Source organism: Talpa occidentalis, unplaced genomic scaffold, assembly GCF_014898055.3.
Source record: "Talpa occidentalis isolate TD23 unplaced genomic scaffold, MPIMG_talOcc4v2.1 talOcc4.5, whole genome shotgun sequence".
NCBI lineage: Eukaryota > Metazoa > Chordata > Mammalia > Eulipotyphla > Talpidae > Talpa > Talpa occidentalis.
The window spans coordinates 88933455-88949611 of NW_023604861.1; the positions used below are offsets into that span (position 1 = coordinate 88933455).

Consider the following 16157-nt stretch of genomic DNA (forward strand, 5'->3'; position numbering starts at 1 on the left):
CATATTTTATATTTTCCTTAACTAGCCAAAGCCACAGAAGTTTCTAAAATATACATGAGAATTATATCTATAGAGCTGTCTTTATACTTGGAGTTTTCCAGCGTAGGGCTGAAAGGGTGGGGAAACTTCTAATATCTTTCCCGAAACACCTGTTTCGGAAAATTATGTTCTGTTATCAGGAGAGAAGCAATATTTATCACCACGCCCTGCCTTTGGCAGTAAGAGGCCCCTCCCCAGGGCAGAATCCCTTGCACCCAAGCCAAGCCCTTCTCAGAGCGCTGTCCCCATCGTGGTACTGCTATTTGGTTCGTGGTTCCTCCCTCACATCCTCTTATAAAAGCCCAGAATTTTCTGACCTGCTAAACCACTGCCTAGCCCAGCCAGACTGGTAAGTGGAAGCTGAGGGGATGTGAGACCCATGGCACTGGGATTTGCCTCACCCTTTGGTAGACGGGATGGGGGTACCTGCCTCCCAGAACAAGGAACCGGGATCTCAGCAAGGGAGGACCTGGGAGGCCTGGGTGGAGCAGTGTGCAGAGATATTCAGGTTCTTGAAGAACTATGGTAGGGCTGCCACCATGAGCAGTAGGTCTCAGCATGTACTCTCTCTGACCAGCGCCCTTCAGAGACCAGCTACCTCGTGGAGTCATGGACAGGGTGGTGCGCTCCGTGGCCCTGCGCAGCGTGTCCTGGACGCTGCTCTCCTGCCTGATGCTCCTGGCTCAGGTCCAAGGTGAGATGACTCAGCCTCTGCATGAGCTTCCACTGGAGGCTCAGGACCAGGGAAGCAGGTAGACTCCTGATGACACCTGTGGTCACGGGGATAAGGATCTCGCACAGAGGAAGTGCTGCAAATTCCCCTGCTCACCCCTTCCTTCAGGGAAGTGGGCGGTGGGGAGGCACCACAGGACAATGAACAGGGGGCTGGTGGGATTTCCCGTGGGGTCAGTGGACGCTGGATGAGAGGTGCAGCAGACAGGACATGAAGCATCAGCAATCAGACTTGGGGAAGGGGTTGTGGGAACTGTCGGCCCTGAGTGGGAGTATATTGAGCATCTGAATTAAGAGGAAGAGTATAAAGCAAGGAGTGGGTGCCTCATCTGAGAGTGGTTCAAGGTCAAGCATTGTTGGAAATGCTGGCAATGGTGAAAGGTTGTCAACAATTTGGTGTTGCTTCCTCAAGTTTTGGCCCCATAGATGTTCCTCAAGGTGTTTCCCACCCAAACCCCCACTCCTCACACTCCATCTCTCTTGATTGATCATTTTCCACTCCAGGTGCAGCCGTGCAGCAGGCACAAGATTCTCCACGGAGCCGCTGTCCTAGTGGCTCTATGTACTATTCCTCCTACTGCTATAGCTTTTTTCCACGAGGCAAAACCTGGATGGATGCATATGTGAGTGGGAGCATTTGTATTTAAGGACTTATATCTTCACCCAGGGCAGGGGTCCTCCTTTCCCCAGAGTTTCTCGGGTGACATGAGCATCCCCTACTTTCTCATAAATATCACTCCCTCACCTCCCTCAGCCCTGCTCCTCATTCACTGACTTCTCAAGCTCCACCTCTTATGTCCTCCCACACAGTTTGACTGCAGCAGAAGACCCGCTGGGCACCTTGTGTCTGTGCTGACTGGATCGGAGGGTTCCTTCATCTCCGCCCTGATTAAGAGCACTGTAAATAGCTTCAATCATGTCTGGATTGGACTCCATGACCCCACAGAGGTGCGATGATTTCTGTTTCTTTCTGTTACCACTGAAGATGCTGTTGCCCTGCAGCACTCTCAATCCCCTTACCTGCCCAGGGAATAGCCTAGAGATCTTGGAACAAGATCTGGGAGATGTTTGGAGAAAGCAAAGTCTCTGAGGTAGTTGAAGAGCCATGTCTGTGGAGGTCCCTCAACTAAGCTGAAGTGCAAGTGCATCTTGTCATGTTTTTATACAATTTGCTCAAAATTCAGGTCTCTGGATTTCCAGAGTCTGCACAGACTATGCTGAGAAAATACCACATGAACTTAGGATGTATTCCAAGCTCAAGCTATGGAGCAGACACCTCTCTGCAGCTCAGGGGCTGTCAGGAATGCACTACCAATTGTTGTAACACCTGGGACATTCTGCTTGAGGGATGCCATTGTTATTTGTGGTACATGCATTGGGATTTCCCCACAGTAGCCAGAGTTTAGGGAGAACTTCCCAGGAGAAAGCTCTGCCATAAGACCTGGAAGAAAAAGCATAAATTCCTGATGCTGGAAGGAAGGGGTCAGGTTTTGCAGTGATGGACTTGAGCATGGAGAATTCTCAAGGTCATTCAGCCTCACCTGGTTTTATCCCCTACTCCTCAGGGTACTCGGCCTAATGGGGGAGGCTGGCAATGGAGCAACGGTGATATTCTGAGTTACAGCTCCTGGGAGAGATTTCCTCCCATCAGTTCAACATCTAGCTACTGTGGGAGTGTGTCAAGAACCTCAGGTAAGAACCAGAACTGGCCACTTTTTGCCCCCAAATTTTCATTCTCTCATACCCTATTTTTGAACCTGACCTTTAGGGTATCTCACCCAACTGTGAGTGGCAACTTTAGTTTGCTCTCTCCCTGGCTTCTCTTCTCTCCTTTCCTTCATTTTCCTTCCCATGGAACAGCACCCTGGTGAAAATGAAGGAGAGGCTTTGAGCCTAAGCCAGAATCCAGGAGGAATTTCTAGTAGGTGACAAACTCCACCAGGCCATTCACTTGTCTTTTTTGTCTCTCCAGATTTTAAGAAATGGAGAGATGTTAACTGTGAAGCAATCCTCCCCTATGTCTGCAAGTTCAAGAACTAGGTTGGAATCCATCTGCTGAGTAGGTTGTCAGCTCATCATGCACCTGGAACCAATCAGAAGTCTCCCGAAACCCACCCCCCACCCCAGAGCATATTCTCCCTGGACCCTTAGCTTGGCCCATTCCATCTGATATTTTCTCCTCCCCAGCCTGTTTCTGCCTTTTATGTATCTGCATGCATTCTATGGCCTCAGGCCTCTGAAAGCAATAATAAACACCTTAGTGCACAGTTGCTTGCTTTTGTGTTCTCTTCTCAGATTAAACCTTTAAAGGAAAAATGTGTGTGAGAGGAATTTGAGGTCTTAGGTCTGTCAGTTTCACACAACCCCCCAGGAAAAGACTAAATGCACATTGCCACCCATTTTTATTCACATGCAGCCTGTGTCTAGCACAGAGAAACATATTGCTCTCCCACAAACTCCACTGCACATTTCTGCTGGAGTGTGATATTTGTTGAATAGCAGTTCTGAAATCATGGACTGTAAGCAATCATATTTTTTTAATTTCTAAACTACCTTGAGTAAGACTTTTATAAAATACAGTAGGAAATCAATTACTTGGACCTCAGGGTACTGTGCTCATAATTACAGAATTTCAATCGTCATTATGAAACAAGAAGAAAGCTGATCAATTTGAAAACAACAATTTTGGGGGACATAATTACCCTAATATCTGCACAGTTTCTACAGTATATAGAACTCCTGCTTGCATTTTTCCTTATCTAAAACAGAGCTGCTTGTGTCACAAACTTTAGGAACATCAGATGGTATTTTTGAGTAATAGTTCTGTGGATGGTTTAAGAGCAAAAAATTTCTGGGCTCCAGGGCTTCCCCCGGTGGCGCAGCGGTTGAGCGCTAGGCTGTGAAGCTGCCCACAGCCTTTGCTGCACCAGTTCGATCCCCGGCTGCCGGGCGAGGGTCCCACATGGCGGGACAGACCTCTCCTGCCATATCTGCTGCTCCCTTCAACAGTGTATTTCGTCAGTCTGCCTGTTCTGTTCCCCACTCTGGCTCTGGTGAATTTTCTCACCCTCCAGCGCTTCTGACTGTACCCAGTGCTTGTATAAATAAATAAATAGATAGATAAATAGATAAATAAATAAATAAATCTAAAAAAAAAAAATCCTGGGCTCCAAATCTAAGGGAGGTCTCCAAGCTTTCATGGGTCTTACCTTTTGGACCCTAAACAGAGTATTGTTGTGAAGGGAAAAAAACTACATTTTGATTTGTCTGTACAAAGCATTATTGGCTCTGTTCTTGAATTTTCTTCAACCACATTATCTTTTGCTATGTTGCATAATGTATGACTTAGTCTTGCTTGGACTCTCCTTCCCGTCTCTGGTTTTGTTACTGCTTTTCTTCACCTACTGTATCAATTTTGATACTCTGTCCGTAACAGAATGCAGAACCACCAGAAGCCTAAATAAGTTACCTATGTTTCATTTACTTATGAATTCTGGAAACAGCTTCTTTTACAGATTCGCCAGAAATGCAGAGATGACAGGATTTGGGTTATATGCTCCATGATTATCTTGGCCTTTCCCTCATTGACACAAAATAACACCATTGCCCAAGCTTTATCTGATCATTTCCAATGCACTAAAGAAGAAAAGAAAGTAAGTAAGGCTTCTTTTCCATACAATTTTATTATGGAGCAGAAGTTTCCACACCAGCCCTTAGTAGATTTAATCTCACATATCCTTGATACAAGTTGGGTTGCAGTTCTAACCTCCCATCAGTAATCAGGAAAGGAATTGGATTGAAATTCCCATTGAGGGGCCTCCCTGGTGAAGCAAGGGGTTAAGCACTGCACTATGAAGCAATCTGAAGCCTCTGCAGCACGAGTTCAATCCCCAGCCCACCAGGGAGCTACACACATGGTGCAGTAGACCTCTCCTGTCTCGCCCACTGCTCCACTCAGTAGTGTGTTTTGGTTAGTCTGCCTGTCCTGTTCCCCATTCTGTCTCTGGTGAATCCTGGTGAATCCTCTCACCCTCACCCCCACACACCTCTGGCCTGTACCCCATCTCTTGTATGCATAAATAAATAAATCTTAAAAAAAAAAAAGAAATCCCCATTGACTTCTTTATAATAAGGATTCATTTCCTTGGATTGCATACACTGTTTTCCATAAAAAGTCAGAAGTTTTGTTGGTAGAATTTGAGTTAATCAACCCCTAGAGCCATGCTTAAGTTCCAGAGGAACTTCTCACAGAGGATAATTTGTGGTATTTAAAGTCTTCATTCATGATCAGTTGGTTCTGGATAATTTTAAATGTACATATAATGTACATTTAGAAATGTACATTTCTCCATGGAAATTGAGAACAGAAATTGTCAGGCAGTTTCTAGTTCTTCTCCCTGCTTATCCATTTTATCCCATCAAAACTTCCATCATTTCATTTCTTCCAGGGAGTGCAGGTTTCTATTTCTACACATTTGATAAATGCCCTATCCTCTAATATTATATTTTATCCTCTCTCCCTAAAAACTAGTCTCACTCAAATTTGGGTGAGAATGTAGGGTTGTGTCAGTTTGTATATGGGCTTCTACAACCTAAAATTTGTGTATGAAATTTGTCATATAATCAGTATCTGAATTTGCAATAATTTTCTTTTCCAGAATCCATACTCCTACTGAGTTGCAATTCAATAATGCCTTATTTATTTTGTTGGTAAAATACTTCCAATTGGCTTCTGGGATCTCCTTCATTTAGAGCTTTTATTCAATTCACACAACACCAAAAATATGTTTTTATTTTTACAATTATGTCCATAATTTCTGGCATAGCCTCATTTTATATATTCACAATGGTGGTCTTGATTCAACCATTTCATAGAAAAGTTCTTTTTTTTGGAGAATGGCATTATAATCAACAAAATCTGAGTACCATGGGTGTCCCACAGATCCATGACATTCTGTCCCTGAGACTACCTAGGACCACTTTGCTGAGTCTCCGAGCCCATATTTTCTGAGTATTGACATCCTCCTATACCTTCCCTCGATGTGTGAGGTAAAATCACTGCCCTGGATCTCATCTCTCGGCTGCTACTTACCTTTCTTTTTGGATGTTCTTTGGTTTGCCAAGTCAGAAAAGACTGGGCTTTTATAAGAGCTCCTGAGGAAGGACCCTGGAATGAGTGATAGAAGGGTGGAGGCCTTATAGGGGTCATGGTAAAGGGCTGGGCATGCATTCAGGAGATTCCCGTCAAGGGCTGGGGAATATTTCCAGCAAAGGCTGGGAATTGCTACAGATGTTGCCTTATTCCAGTTAGCAGTCAAAAATTTCTCCAGGAACAGGTTAAGTTTGAATTTCACCCACCATTGCTCAAATATTTGTGTGTGTGTGAAAAAATGAAAGATGGCGTCTCTGTGGATCAAATTCTGATATGCATAGTTTAGAAACCATTGTGGCATTGGGTAGTTAAGGAAAATGTCACATGTGTATTTTGGAGCATCTGCCAATAACTCACTCCTGTAAGGATAAGTATGAATTTTTAAATACTTTTCTAGTACAATTAAACAAGCCCAAATTAACAAGTAAAACTTGGGTGTTTTGGGGAATTGGAAGCATTAGTGAGTGTAAAGTATGGTTGAGAAAGAATTGAAACCAAGGGAAGGAAGAACGTTTCAGAGTCACTACCTAGTATTAGATGTTTTAGCAGATTGAAAAGGAAAAATGGAAAAATCTGTAAATACATAGGCAAGTCAGGATTTTAAGGAACAGTATATATATATATATATATATGTAAACTTGTCTTTCATCAACCTTTGTGTGGGAAGACTGAGTAATACTTTCTCAGTTTTGTTCATTTTTTAACTGGTAGCTTGATAACTCATAGTAGTATCCTTAGATTGTGATCTACACACAAGGAATTATCAAAACCAATTCAGCAGGCCAAGGTTGTAATCTTCCTAATTATAGTAAAAAGTCATTTGCTTTTTTTCCTCTTGATTGATCTTTGGGTAAAATTGTTGGTGCCTTAGCAGTAGTCAAACAGAAGCATCAACTTGAATTCTTCCTATCCATACACTTGCAAGAAATAAGAAGGGTGTTTTCATTTAAAAATGACCTGGACAAAACTTGACAAACCAGTAAAGATAACTGATTTTGCAAATATCAACCCTTAAATAAATAGACTGGAATGAACACCCAGATCTAACTAAACTAATCAGATATTCTCCTAAAAGTGAATTTGTTCATGTGAATAGAGTTAAAGTTTTGAATACCTAGAGTAAAAAGTTTGGAAGAATTCTAATGAGTTAGTCATGTTTGATCACTCTTGTGCCCCAAAGGCAAGTAAACTGATGGACTAAACGAGAATGAAACAAAGCCAATGAAATAAAGAGAGAAGAAAGGAGAGATTGACCTTGCCTTCTGACTTTCTTATTTCTTTTCTTAGGTCCTTCCTGAGACCAGCCATTTGCCCTAGCTTGGGGAGTTTTGGAGTACAGCAAAATCCTCCAGCATCCCTCTGGTTTCTTCTCTGGCTAGACAAGGAGACAAAACTACATCAGATGAGATAGCAAAGGAAAACCAACCAATTTAATAACATACATTATGATGTATGATACACGGTTGTAAATTCTAAAGAATAATGAATCAGACAAGGAATATTTATTCTGTGTTTTGTTATCTAGGACCTCCAGAACTGAGAGGAGAAGATTAAGAGGGCGTGATCAAATCCTCACTCAAGAGTAAAGAGGAGAGGGCATCCCCTAGTAGTGCAGGCAGTTGAGCGCTGTGCTGTGGAGCTGTCCGCAGCCTCTGCAGCGCTGGTTCAATCCCCGCCTGCCGGCGAGAATCCCACATGGCGCGGCAGACCTCTCCTGTCTCTCCCGCTGCTCCCCTCAGCAGTGTATTTCTGTCAGTCTGCCTGTTCTGTTCCCCACTCTGTCTCTGGTGAATCCTCTTACCCCCAGCATCTCTGGCCTGTACCCTAGTTCTTGTATGCATAAATAAATAAATCTTAAAAAAAATCCTTTTTTCTTGCTTAAGCAAGGTAAATTTTAGCTACCCATTGGGAGTTTGGAAGAGGAAATTATCGGAAATTCAGATATTGAATATAACAGTTTCTCACACAAATATTGGTACTTGCAGCTCATACAAAAAACAGGCATAATCCCATATTCTGACTCAAATACGAGTGAGACGAGTTTTTAGAGAGAAGATAGGTGGCTCAAATACCAGTGCATTTATCAAATGTGTGTGAAATAGAATTTGAATGTGGCTTGCTAATACCTTGTTGGGATTTTGTATCCTTGCACATCAGGGGCATCCATCTGTAGTATTCTTCCCCTGGAGTGTCCTTGTCTGGACAGATTTGAAAATGATGTTTGTTTTCCCTCACAATAACAATGTGGTTGGGTTCCAAAGGGCAATTGTCATGAAACTGTGGAGACCTCCCTAAGACCCAAGGAATTTCTCAGGCTTTAATTTCCAAAGAGTGATTACTCAAAAATACATTTTGGTGTTCCTAAGGTTTGTGATTAAGTAGCACTGCTCCAAGTAAGGAAGTATACTGGAAGAGGCTTTAAGTAATCAAGAGCCAGTACAGATAGCAGCGGTATTAGCCCAGAAAATGCTGTTGGTTTTCAAATGATCAGATATTTTCATGTTTTAGGAAGAGAGTGACACTACAAAGCTCTAATTATGAGCATCAAATAGGCAATTTCCTATTGTATTTTATAAAGTCTTAGTCAAAGGGAGTTTAAAAAATTCAAAAACAGGGGCTTCTCTGGTGGTGCAAGGGGTTAAGTTGTAGCACTATGAAGCTATCCACAGCCTCTGCAGCATGAGTTTGATTCCCGGCCAGGATGGTGATCCACATGGTGCAGAAGATCTCTCCTGTCTTGCCTGCTGCTCCCCTCAGCAGTGTATTTCAGTATATCTGCCTGTTCAGCTCCCCACTCTGTCTCTGGTGAATCCTCTCACCCTCCACACCTCTGGGCTACACCTCAGTTCTTGTATGCCCAAATAAATAAATCTTTTTAAAAAATTGAAAAACAAACAAAAAATGATCATTTCAGACCTGCTACTCAAAAAACATCACACTCCACTGAGGCTATGAAGGTCTCCCCATCAGCAGGAATGTGAAGTAGAGTGTGTGGGAGAGCAGCATGTTTCTCTGTGAGAGATGCAAATCATATGTGAACAGAGCATCACCACAAACACTTGGGTGGCAGTGTGCATTTAGTCATTTCCTGGGGGTGTTGCATGTAACTGACAGGCCTGAGACCTCAAATTCCTCTCACATACAGCTTTCCCTCAAAGATTTAATCTGCGAACAGAACACAAAAGCAAACAAGTGTGCGCTAAGGTGTTTATTATTGCTTTCAGAGGCCTGAGGCCATAGAATGCATGCAGATACATACAAGGCAGAAACAGGCTGGGGAGGAGAAAATATCAGAAGGAATGGGCCAAGCTAAGGGTCCAGGGAGAATATGCCCTGAGGTGCGGGGGTGCGGGGGAATTCTGATTGGTTCCAGGTGCATGATGAGCTGACAACCTACTCAGCAGATGGATTCCAACCTAGTTCTTGAACTTGCAGACATAGGGGAGGGCTGTTTCACAGTTAATATCTCTCCATTTCTTAAAATCTGGAGAGACAAAAGAGACAAGTAAATGGCCTGGTGGAGTTTGTCACTTACTAGAAATTCCTCCTGGATTCTGGCTTAGGCTCAAAGCCTCTCCTTCATTTTCACCAGTGCATTGCTCCAGGGGAGGAAGATCAAGGAAAGGAGAGAAGAGAAGCCATGGAAGAGAGGAAACTAAAATTGCCACTCACAGTTGGGTGAGATACCCTAAAGGTCAGTTTCAGAAATAGGGGATGAGGGGGCGTATAGCTCAGGGGAAGAGCATTTGACTGCAGAAATAGGGGATGAGGGAATGAAAATTTGGGGGAAGAGAGTGGTCATCCTTGTTCTTACCTGAGGTTCTTGACACACTCCCACAGTAGCTAGATGAACTGGTGGGAGGAAATCTCTCCCAGGAGCTATAACGCAGAATATCACCGTTGCTCCATTGCCAGCCTCCCCCATTAGGCCGAGTACCCTGAGGAGTAGGGGATAAAACCAGGTGAGGCTGAATGACCTTGAGAATTCTCCATGCTCAAGTCCATCACTGCAAAACCTGACCCCTTCCTTCCAGCATCAGGAATTTATGCTTTTTCTTCCAGGTCTTATGGCAGAGCTTTCTCCTGGGAAGTTCTCCCTAAACTCTGGCTACTGTGGGGAAATCCCAATGCATGTACCACAAATAACAATGGCATCCCTCAAGCAGAATGTCCCAGGTGTTACAACAATTGGTAGTGCATTCCTGACAGCCCCTGAGCTGCAGAGAGGTGTCTGCTCCATAGCTTGAGCTTGGAATACATCCTAAGTTCATGTGGTATTTTCTCAGCATAGTCTGTGCAGACTCTGGAAATCCACAGACGTGAACTTCGAGCAAATTGTATAAAAACATGACAAGGTGCACTTGCACTTCAGCTTAGGTGAGGGACCTCCACAGACATGGCTCTTCAACTACCTCAGAGACTTTGCTTTTTCCAAACATCTCCCAGATTTTGTTCAAAGATCTCTAGGCTATTCCCTGGGCAGGTAAGGGGATTGAGAGTGCTGCAGGGCAACAGCATCTTCAGTGGTAACAGAAAGAAACAGAAGTCATCGCACCTCTGTGGGGTCATGGAGTCCAATCCAGACATGACTGTAGCTATTTGTAGTGCTCTTGATCAGGAAGGACACAAGTGAACCCTCATGTCCGGAGTGGACAGTCACAAGGTGCCCAGCGGGTCTTCTGCTGCAGTCAAACTGTGAGGGAGGACATAAGAGGTGGAGCTTGAGAGGTCAGTGAATGAGGAGCAGGGCTGAGGGAGGTGAGGGAGTCATTTTATGAGAAAGTAGGGGATGCTCATGTCACCCGAGAAACTCTGGGGAAAAGGAGGACCCCTGCCCTGGGTGAAGATATAAGTCCTTAAATACAAATGCTCCCACTCACATATGCATCCATCCAGGTTTTGCCTCGTGGAAAAAAGGTATAGCAGTAGGAGGAATAGTACACAGAGCCACTAGGACAGCCGCTCCATGGAGAATCTTGTGCCTGCTGCACGGCTGCACCTGGAGTGGAAAATGATCAATCAAGAGAGATGGAGTGTGAGGAGTGGGGGTTTGGGTGGGAAACACCTTGAGGAACATCTATGGAGCCAAAACTTGAGAAAGCAACACCAAATTGTTGACAACCTTTCACCATTGCCAGCATTTCCAACAATGCTTGACCTTGAACCGCTCTCAGATGAGGCACCCACTCCTTGCTTTATACTCTTCCTCTTAATTCAGATGCTCAATATACTCCCACTCAGGGCCGACAGTTCCCACAACCCCTTCCCCAAGTCTGATTGCTGATGCTTCATGTCCTGTCTGCTGCACCTCTCATCCAGTGTCCACTGACCCCACGGGAAATCCCACCAGCCCCCTGTTCATTGTCCTGCGGTGCCTCCCCACCGCCCACTTCCCTGAAGGAAGGGGTGAGCAGGGGAAGTTGCAGCACTTCCTCTGTGCAAGATCCTTATCCCCGTGACCACGGGTGTCATCAGGAGTCTACCTGCTTCCCTGGTCCTGAGCCTCCAGTGGAAGCTCATGCAGAGGCTGAGTCATCTCACCTTGGACCTGAGCCAGGAGCATCAGGCAGGAGAGCAGCGTCCAGGACACGCTGCGTAGGGCCACGGAGCGCACCACCCTGTCCATGACTCCAGGAGGCAGCTGGTCTCTGAAGGGCGCTGGTCAGAGAGAGGACACGCTGAGACCTGCTGCTCACAGTGGCAGCCCTACCATAGTTCTTCAAGAACCTGAATATCTCTGCACACTGTTCCACCCAGGCCTCCCAGGTCCTCCCTTGCTGAGATCCCGGTTCCTTGTTCTGGGAGGCAGGTACCCCCATCCCGCCCACCAAAGAGTGAGGCAAATCCCAGTGCCATGGGTCTCATATCCCCTCAGCTTCCACTTACCAGTCTGTCTGGGCTAGGCAGTGGTTTAGCAGGTCAGAAAATTCTGGGCTTTTATAAGAGGATGTGAGGGAGGAACCACAAATCAAAAAGCAGTACCGCAATGGGGACAGCGCTCATGGAAAGGGCTTGGCTTGGGTGCAAGGAATTCTGCCCTGGGGAGGGGCCTCTTACTGCCAAAGGCAGGGTGTGGTGACAAATATTGTTTCTCTCCTGATAACAGGACATAATTTTCTGAAACAGGTGTTTCAGGAAAGATATTAGAAGTTCCCCCACCTTTTTCAGCCCTACGCTGGAAAACTCCAAGTATAAAGACAGCTCTATAGATATAATTCTCATGTATATTTTAGAAACTTCTGTGGCTTTGGCTAGTTAAGGAAAATATCAATGTCTTTATTTAGCAAGCTGTCAAGAACTTAGTCTGTAAGTATGAATATGATTTTTAAACTTGGTGTACAGTTAAGTGAATACAAATTAATAATTTAAAATGGGGGGCTAAAGGAATTGGTGAATATAAAGAATTGTTGCAGTAATATCTCAAGTGAAGGAGCAATGTTTCAAGCGTGTTGCTTCAGTGTTAGAGCAAATTATAAGCATGGAGGGAAAAATCTATAAATCCATAGGCAAGTCAGGATTTTAAGGATTAGCAGATAGACCTGCCTTCCTTCCACTTTGATGAGGAAAGATTACCTCATAGTTTGTCAGTTCATTTCAATGCTGAGCTGGCAATATGATCAGCATAGCAACCTTCTCACACAGTGACCTGCATAAATGTGGGGTCTGCAAGGTCATTTCAGCTGGAAAGATTTGTTGTCATTTTCTTAACTATAGTGAAATGTCATTTGCTATTTACACTGTGTTGCCCTGTGCATGGGTATGAAAGGCATGGGGGGTACAAGCTTTTGTGCCCCAGCATACGTCAAGCAAGGGCGTCAACCTGTATTCCTCCCATCCCCGTAGTTACACCTAACAAAGACATTCTCGCTTACAAGACATCCTTGATGAACTAGATGAAGCAGTGCAGCTAATTAAATTTAAAATTCTCAAGCCTTGAATACATTTATTTTACTATTCTGTCTCACTAAACGGGAAGCTGGCCTACTAATGTTAATGCTGTCAGAGGAAGAGCTTTGGTAAACAGCATTCTAATATATTTTGTGGAACACAATTCCTAATAAATGGACTGGTACCATCCTAAGGTATCTACATGTGGGCATTTTGTTGACAATTGTCAAAGTGAATAAATGAAGAACTATTTTTATATCCTTTTCAATGTGTATCATTATAAATAGCAACAAGTCACATATAGATATTGTGTATATTTTTATATTTCTCAGACCACAAAATGTCTGTCCTGCTCAGAACATTTTTAGAACTTCTGATTAATATTGAGCTACCAGTTTCCAGGAAGACAGAGGATGGGCAGACTTCATGTTACAAGTGAATATACAACAGCAGTCTAGAAATGAGAATGGTACAAAATCAATGACTATTTCCTCTCCAAATGAATTTAAGGAAATAAAGCCACATGACACTCTCAGCATTAAAGAGATTTATCTGTAAAATGCAAAATATGGATGATATTTAGATCTTTATGAGAGATTTCACTAAACATGAGCATTTGAAATAGGAGATTCTCTATTTGTGTGATTGTGGTATTGCTATTATATTCTTTAAGTTGTTCTTATCATTTAAAAATATATAATGAATTTTTTCAAAAAAAGTATGTTTTTGGTATTATTTCCAACTTATCTATCCATGGTGATAGGGGTAAAGAAATGAATATAGATGAAAAAAGAAGCCACGACATGGTAACTGACTTTGCTTGGGGATAGATTATAGGGGTTTATCATATTATTGTCTTTGGGTTTGCTTGATTGTTTATCTTAAAATGTTTTGCAAAGGAAAAATTGATGAGTATCAATTTAAAAGATATTTTAAGTTTAAAGTGACTTAAGGCCATAATGTAATATTCCTTAACAAAATACTAAACAAATTCATTGATGCATAGAATCAATGAAGAGAAAGAAGAGGTGAACTCAGAAATGCAAGAAGAGTTATAATGAGAAATCATCACTTTAACTGTATCCTCAGAGAAAATTTAAAGGAGAATAAATTCATGACCATCTTGGAAGTAGTAATTTGGTGAAATTCTTGACCCACTAGTAGGCAAGAAAACTTCTTGAGAAAATATGTATAGATAGGAATTCCTCAGTATGAAAACGGTACCTACATAGGCTCAAAAGTGGGTAAAACAAAGAAGACATTTCTTTATGAAACAGGATGATAAAAATTTCCTACATCCACTGATTCTATTCAACAACAGCATGACAGAGGAAGTATACTTAAAAAAAAATAAAAAGTAAGCATGAAGTAAAATATTTGAAATTATTCCACTTGCATATATATTTTTTTCTGTGGAAACCCCCAGAGAACTTTTAAAGACAATTGTCAAAATCAATGGGAAAATTTTCAAACAAAAGAATATGAGATCAACATAAATGTCCCAAAGGAATTTTTATCCCAGTAACAGAGAAAGTTAACTTTAAAAAATACACCATTATAGGGCCTCCCCTGGTGGCGCAGGTGTTGAGCGCTGGGCTGCGAAGCTGCCCGCAGACTCTGCTGCAGCGCTGGTTTGATCCCCGGCCACCAGTGAGGGTCCCACGTGGCGTGCAGACCTCTCCTGCCGCCCACTGCTCCCCTCAGCAGTGTATTTCGTCGGTCTGCCTGTTCTGTTCCCCACTCTGGCTCTGGTGAATTCTCTCACCCTCCCGTGCTTCTGACTGTACCCAGTGCTTGTATAAATAAATAAAATTTAAAAAATACACCATTATAATAGGAAAAAATATAAAGTTAATAGCAATATTTTATATATAATAGATATGAATGTATATCTGATAAAATATAGTCAACAGGACATAAAAAAATTGAACAAGAAGATATGTATATTTGGAGAGACCTATCATGTTTATTAAAAGTCTCCATACCCTAAACGCATTCCTTCTCAATATGCTGATGAATCTGAATTTCAACAGGATCTTCCAGATAATTTGATAAACTAATATAAAAAGTCATAGAAGAGACAAAGTGTTCAGTGTTATTAAGATATTTCTGAAGAAAAACAGGGAGTGAAGATTTTGTTTCACCAATCATCAAAACTTCTTGTTATAAAGTAACATGGGTGCAGAGATAGAAAACTTTATCAATATAACAGAAGAGAGTCCAGCAAGAGTGATACTTGGCTACTGGAATTGTGGCAAATCTTTGCTGAGCAGTAGAAAGGATGGGCTGAATGATTTAGTGTATTGACTATATAATTAAACAAAAATTTAAATTGAATCCCTACCCCTTAGAACATGAAAACAAAATAGCAACTGGTCTCCTCTGCATTAAAGAAATGTATTTTGTCTTCTAATATATAGAAGAGAATACTAAAACATTTGCTTTTTCATTGGAGTTAGAAATACAGTTCTTAAACAGAAAAAAAAAATGCTGTAAGATATTGCTAAATATGACCACATTAAAATAAATAAAAATAAAATAACAGTAAATGTGTAAGGTACAAGGAAGTAAAAACTTTAGAAAATCCAGGACTTCAGAGCTGACTACCTAAGGGATTCAAACAGGCCTTCCCAAAAAGAGTCTCTTTGGCATGTGAATTATCATGAGCTGAAGGCAATCAAGATCCCATGGATTGCCTCTATCTTCACCGCCTAGAAGAATTTAAATAGGGGGGCCCTTGCTTAGTGTTACCAGAAATGACTTGATGACTGATGTGTATGAGAGGGCCAACATCTAGCTACTGAACATACAGTTCTCTTTATAGCATGTGGATTATAATCTTTCCCCTTTGAAGTCCAAAGCCCCAAATCTTATCCTTCTGCAGGATAATATATATTCTTTCGTTTACCTTTGATGCTGAAACCCCTCATAAATATCTGGTACTTGTATGTATGGAATTAAAGTGAAAGTCTTGAAGTCTCTGCTATTAATATTAAGGAAATTTTATCTATATTTTAAAATCTGTACTAATCAGTCAATAAAAAAAAAAAAGAAATCCTGCCATTTGCAACAACACAGATGGAACTGGAGCATATTATTATGTGAAGAGAAAAAAACACCTCAAAAGACAAAACAAACCCTTTACACCTGACAGTACAACTGAGGCTACTAGGAGGGTGAAAGATAGGATCAAATTGGGGAGGGGGGCTGATCGATTATGCTGGAAGATTATTGATGCTTTTGGTGGTGGATTCTGTCAGAGGATCTACACTTTCACAGGTGTGAGTCTACAGTGTAGGAAATCAACATTTTTTTTTTAAGATTGTTTATTTATTTATTTGTTTGT

The 16157-nt window shown here is 42.3% G+C and overlaps 2 protein-coding genes across 2 annotated transcripts; one reads left to right on the forward strand and one right to left on the reverse strand.

Moving 5' to 3' along the window:
- Window positions 1–648: 648 nt before the first annotated feature.
- On the forward strand, window positions 649–2811 carry LOC119258586 (lithostathine-like). Its single transcript, XM_037526848.2, has 5 exons — window positions 649–733; window positions 1282–1394; window positions 1582–1719; window positions 2337–2463; window positions 2744–2811. The coding sequence occupies exons 1-5, from the start codon at window positions 649–651 to the stop codon at window positions 2809–2811; spliced, it is 531 nt and encodes a 176-aa protein (XP_037382745.1).
- A 6519-nt stretch (window positions 2812–9330) lies between these two features.
- LOC119258587 (regenerating islet-derived protein 3-alpha-like) lies at window positions 9331–11549 on the reverse strand. The gene is made up of 5 exons (XM_037526850.1): window positions 11465–11549; window positions 10804–10922; window positions 10479–10616; window positions 9738–9861; window positions 9331–9407 (listed from the first exon to the last, which is right to left on the reverse strand). Exons 1-5 carry the CDS (start codon window positions 11547–11549, stop codon window positions 9340–9342), a joined length of 534 nt encoding a protein of 177 aa, XP_037382747.1. The 3' UTR covers window positions 9331–9339.
- Between the last annotated feature and the right edge of the window lie 4608 nt (window positions 11550–16157).

Excerpts from the sequence above, each read along its gene's own strand:
- LOC119258586 (XM_037526848.2), top strand. The coding sequence starts at position 649 with ATGGACAGGGTGGTGCGCTCCGTGGCCCTGCGCAGCGTGTCCTGGACG. Across the intron at positions 734-1,281 it reads GCTCCTGGCTCAGGTCCAAG|CCGTGCAGCAGGCACAAGAT; the intron begins GTGAGATGACTC and ends CTCCAGGTGCAG. Across the intron at positions 2,464-2,743 it reads GAGTGTGTCAAGAACCTCAG|ATTTTAAGAAATGGAGAGAT; the intron begins GTAAGAACCAGA and ends TTGTCTCTCCAG.
- LOC119258587 (XM_037526850.1), bottom strand. The coding sequence starts at position 11,549 with ATGGACAGGGTGGTGCGCTCCGTGGCCCTACGCAGCGTGTCCTGGACG. Across the intron at positions 10,617-10,803 it reads AAACCTGGATGGATGCATAT|TTTGACTGCAGCAGAAGACC; the intron begins GTGAGTGGGAGC and ends CCTCCCTCACAG. Across the intron at positions 9,408-9,737 it reads GAGTGTGTCAAGAACCTCAG|ATTTTAAGAAATGGAGAGAT; the intron begins GTAAGAACAAGG and ends TTGTCTCTCCAG.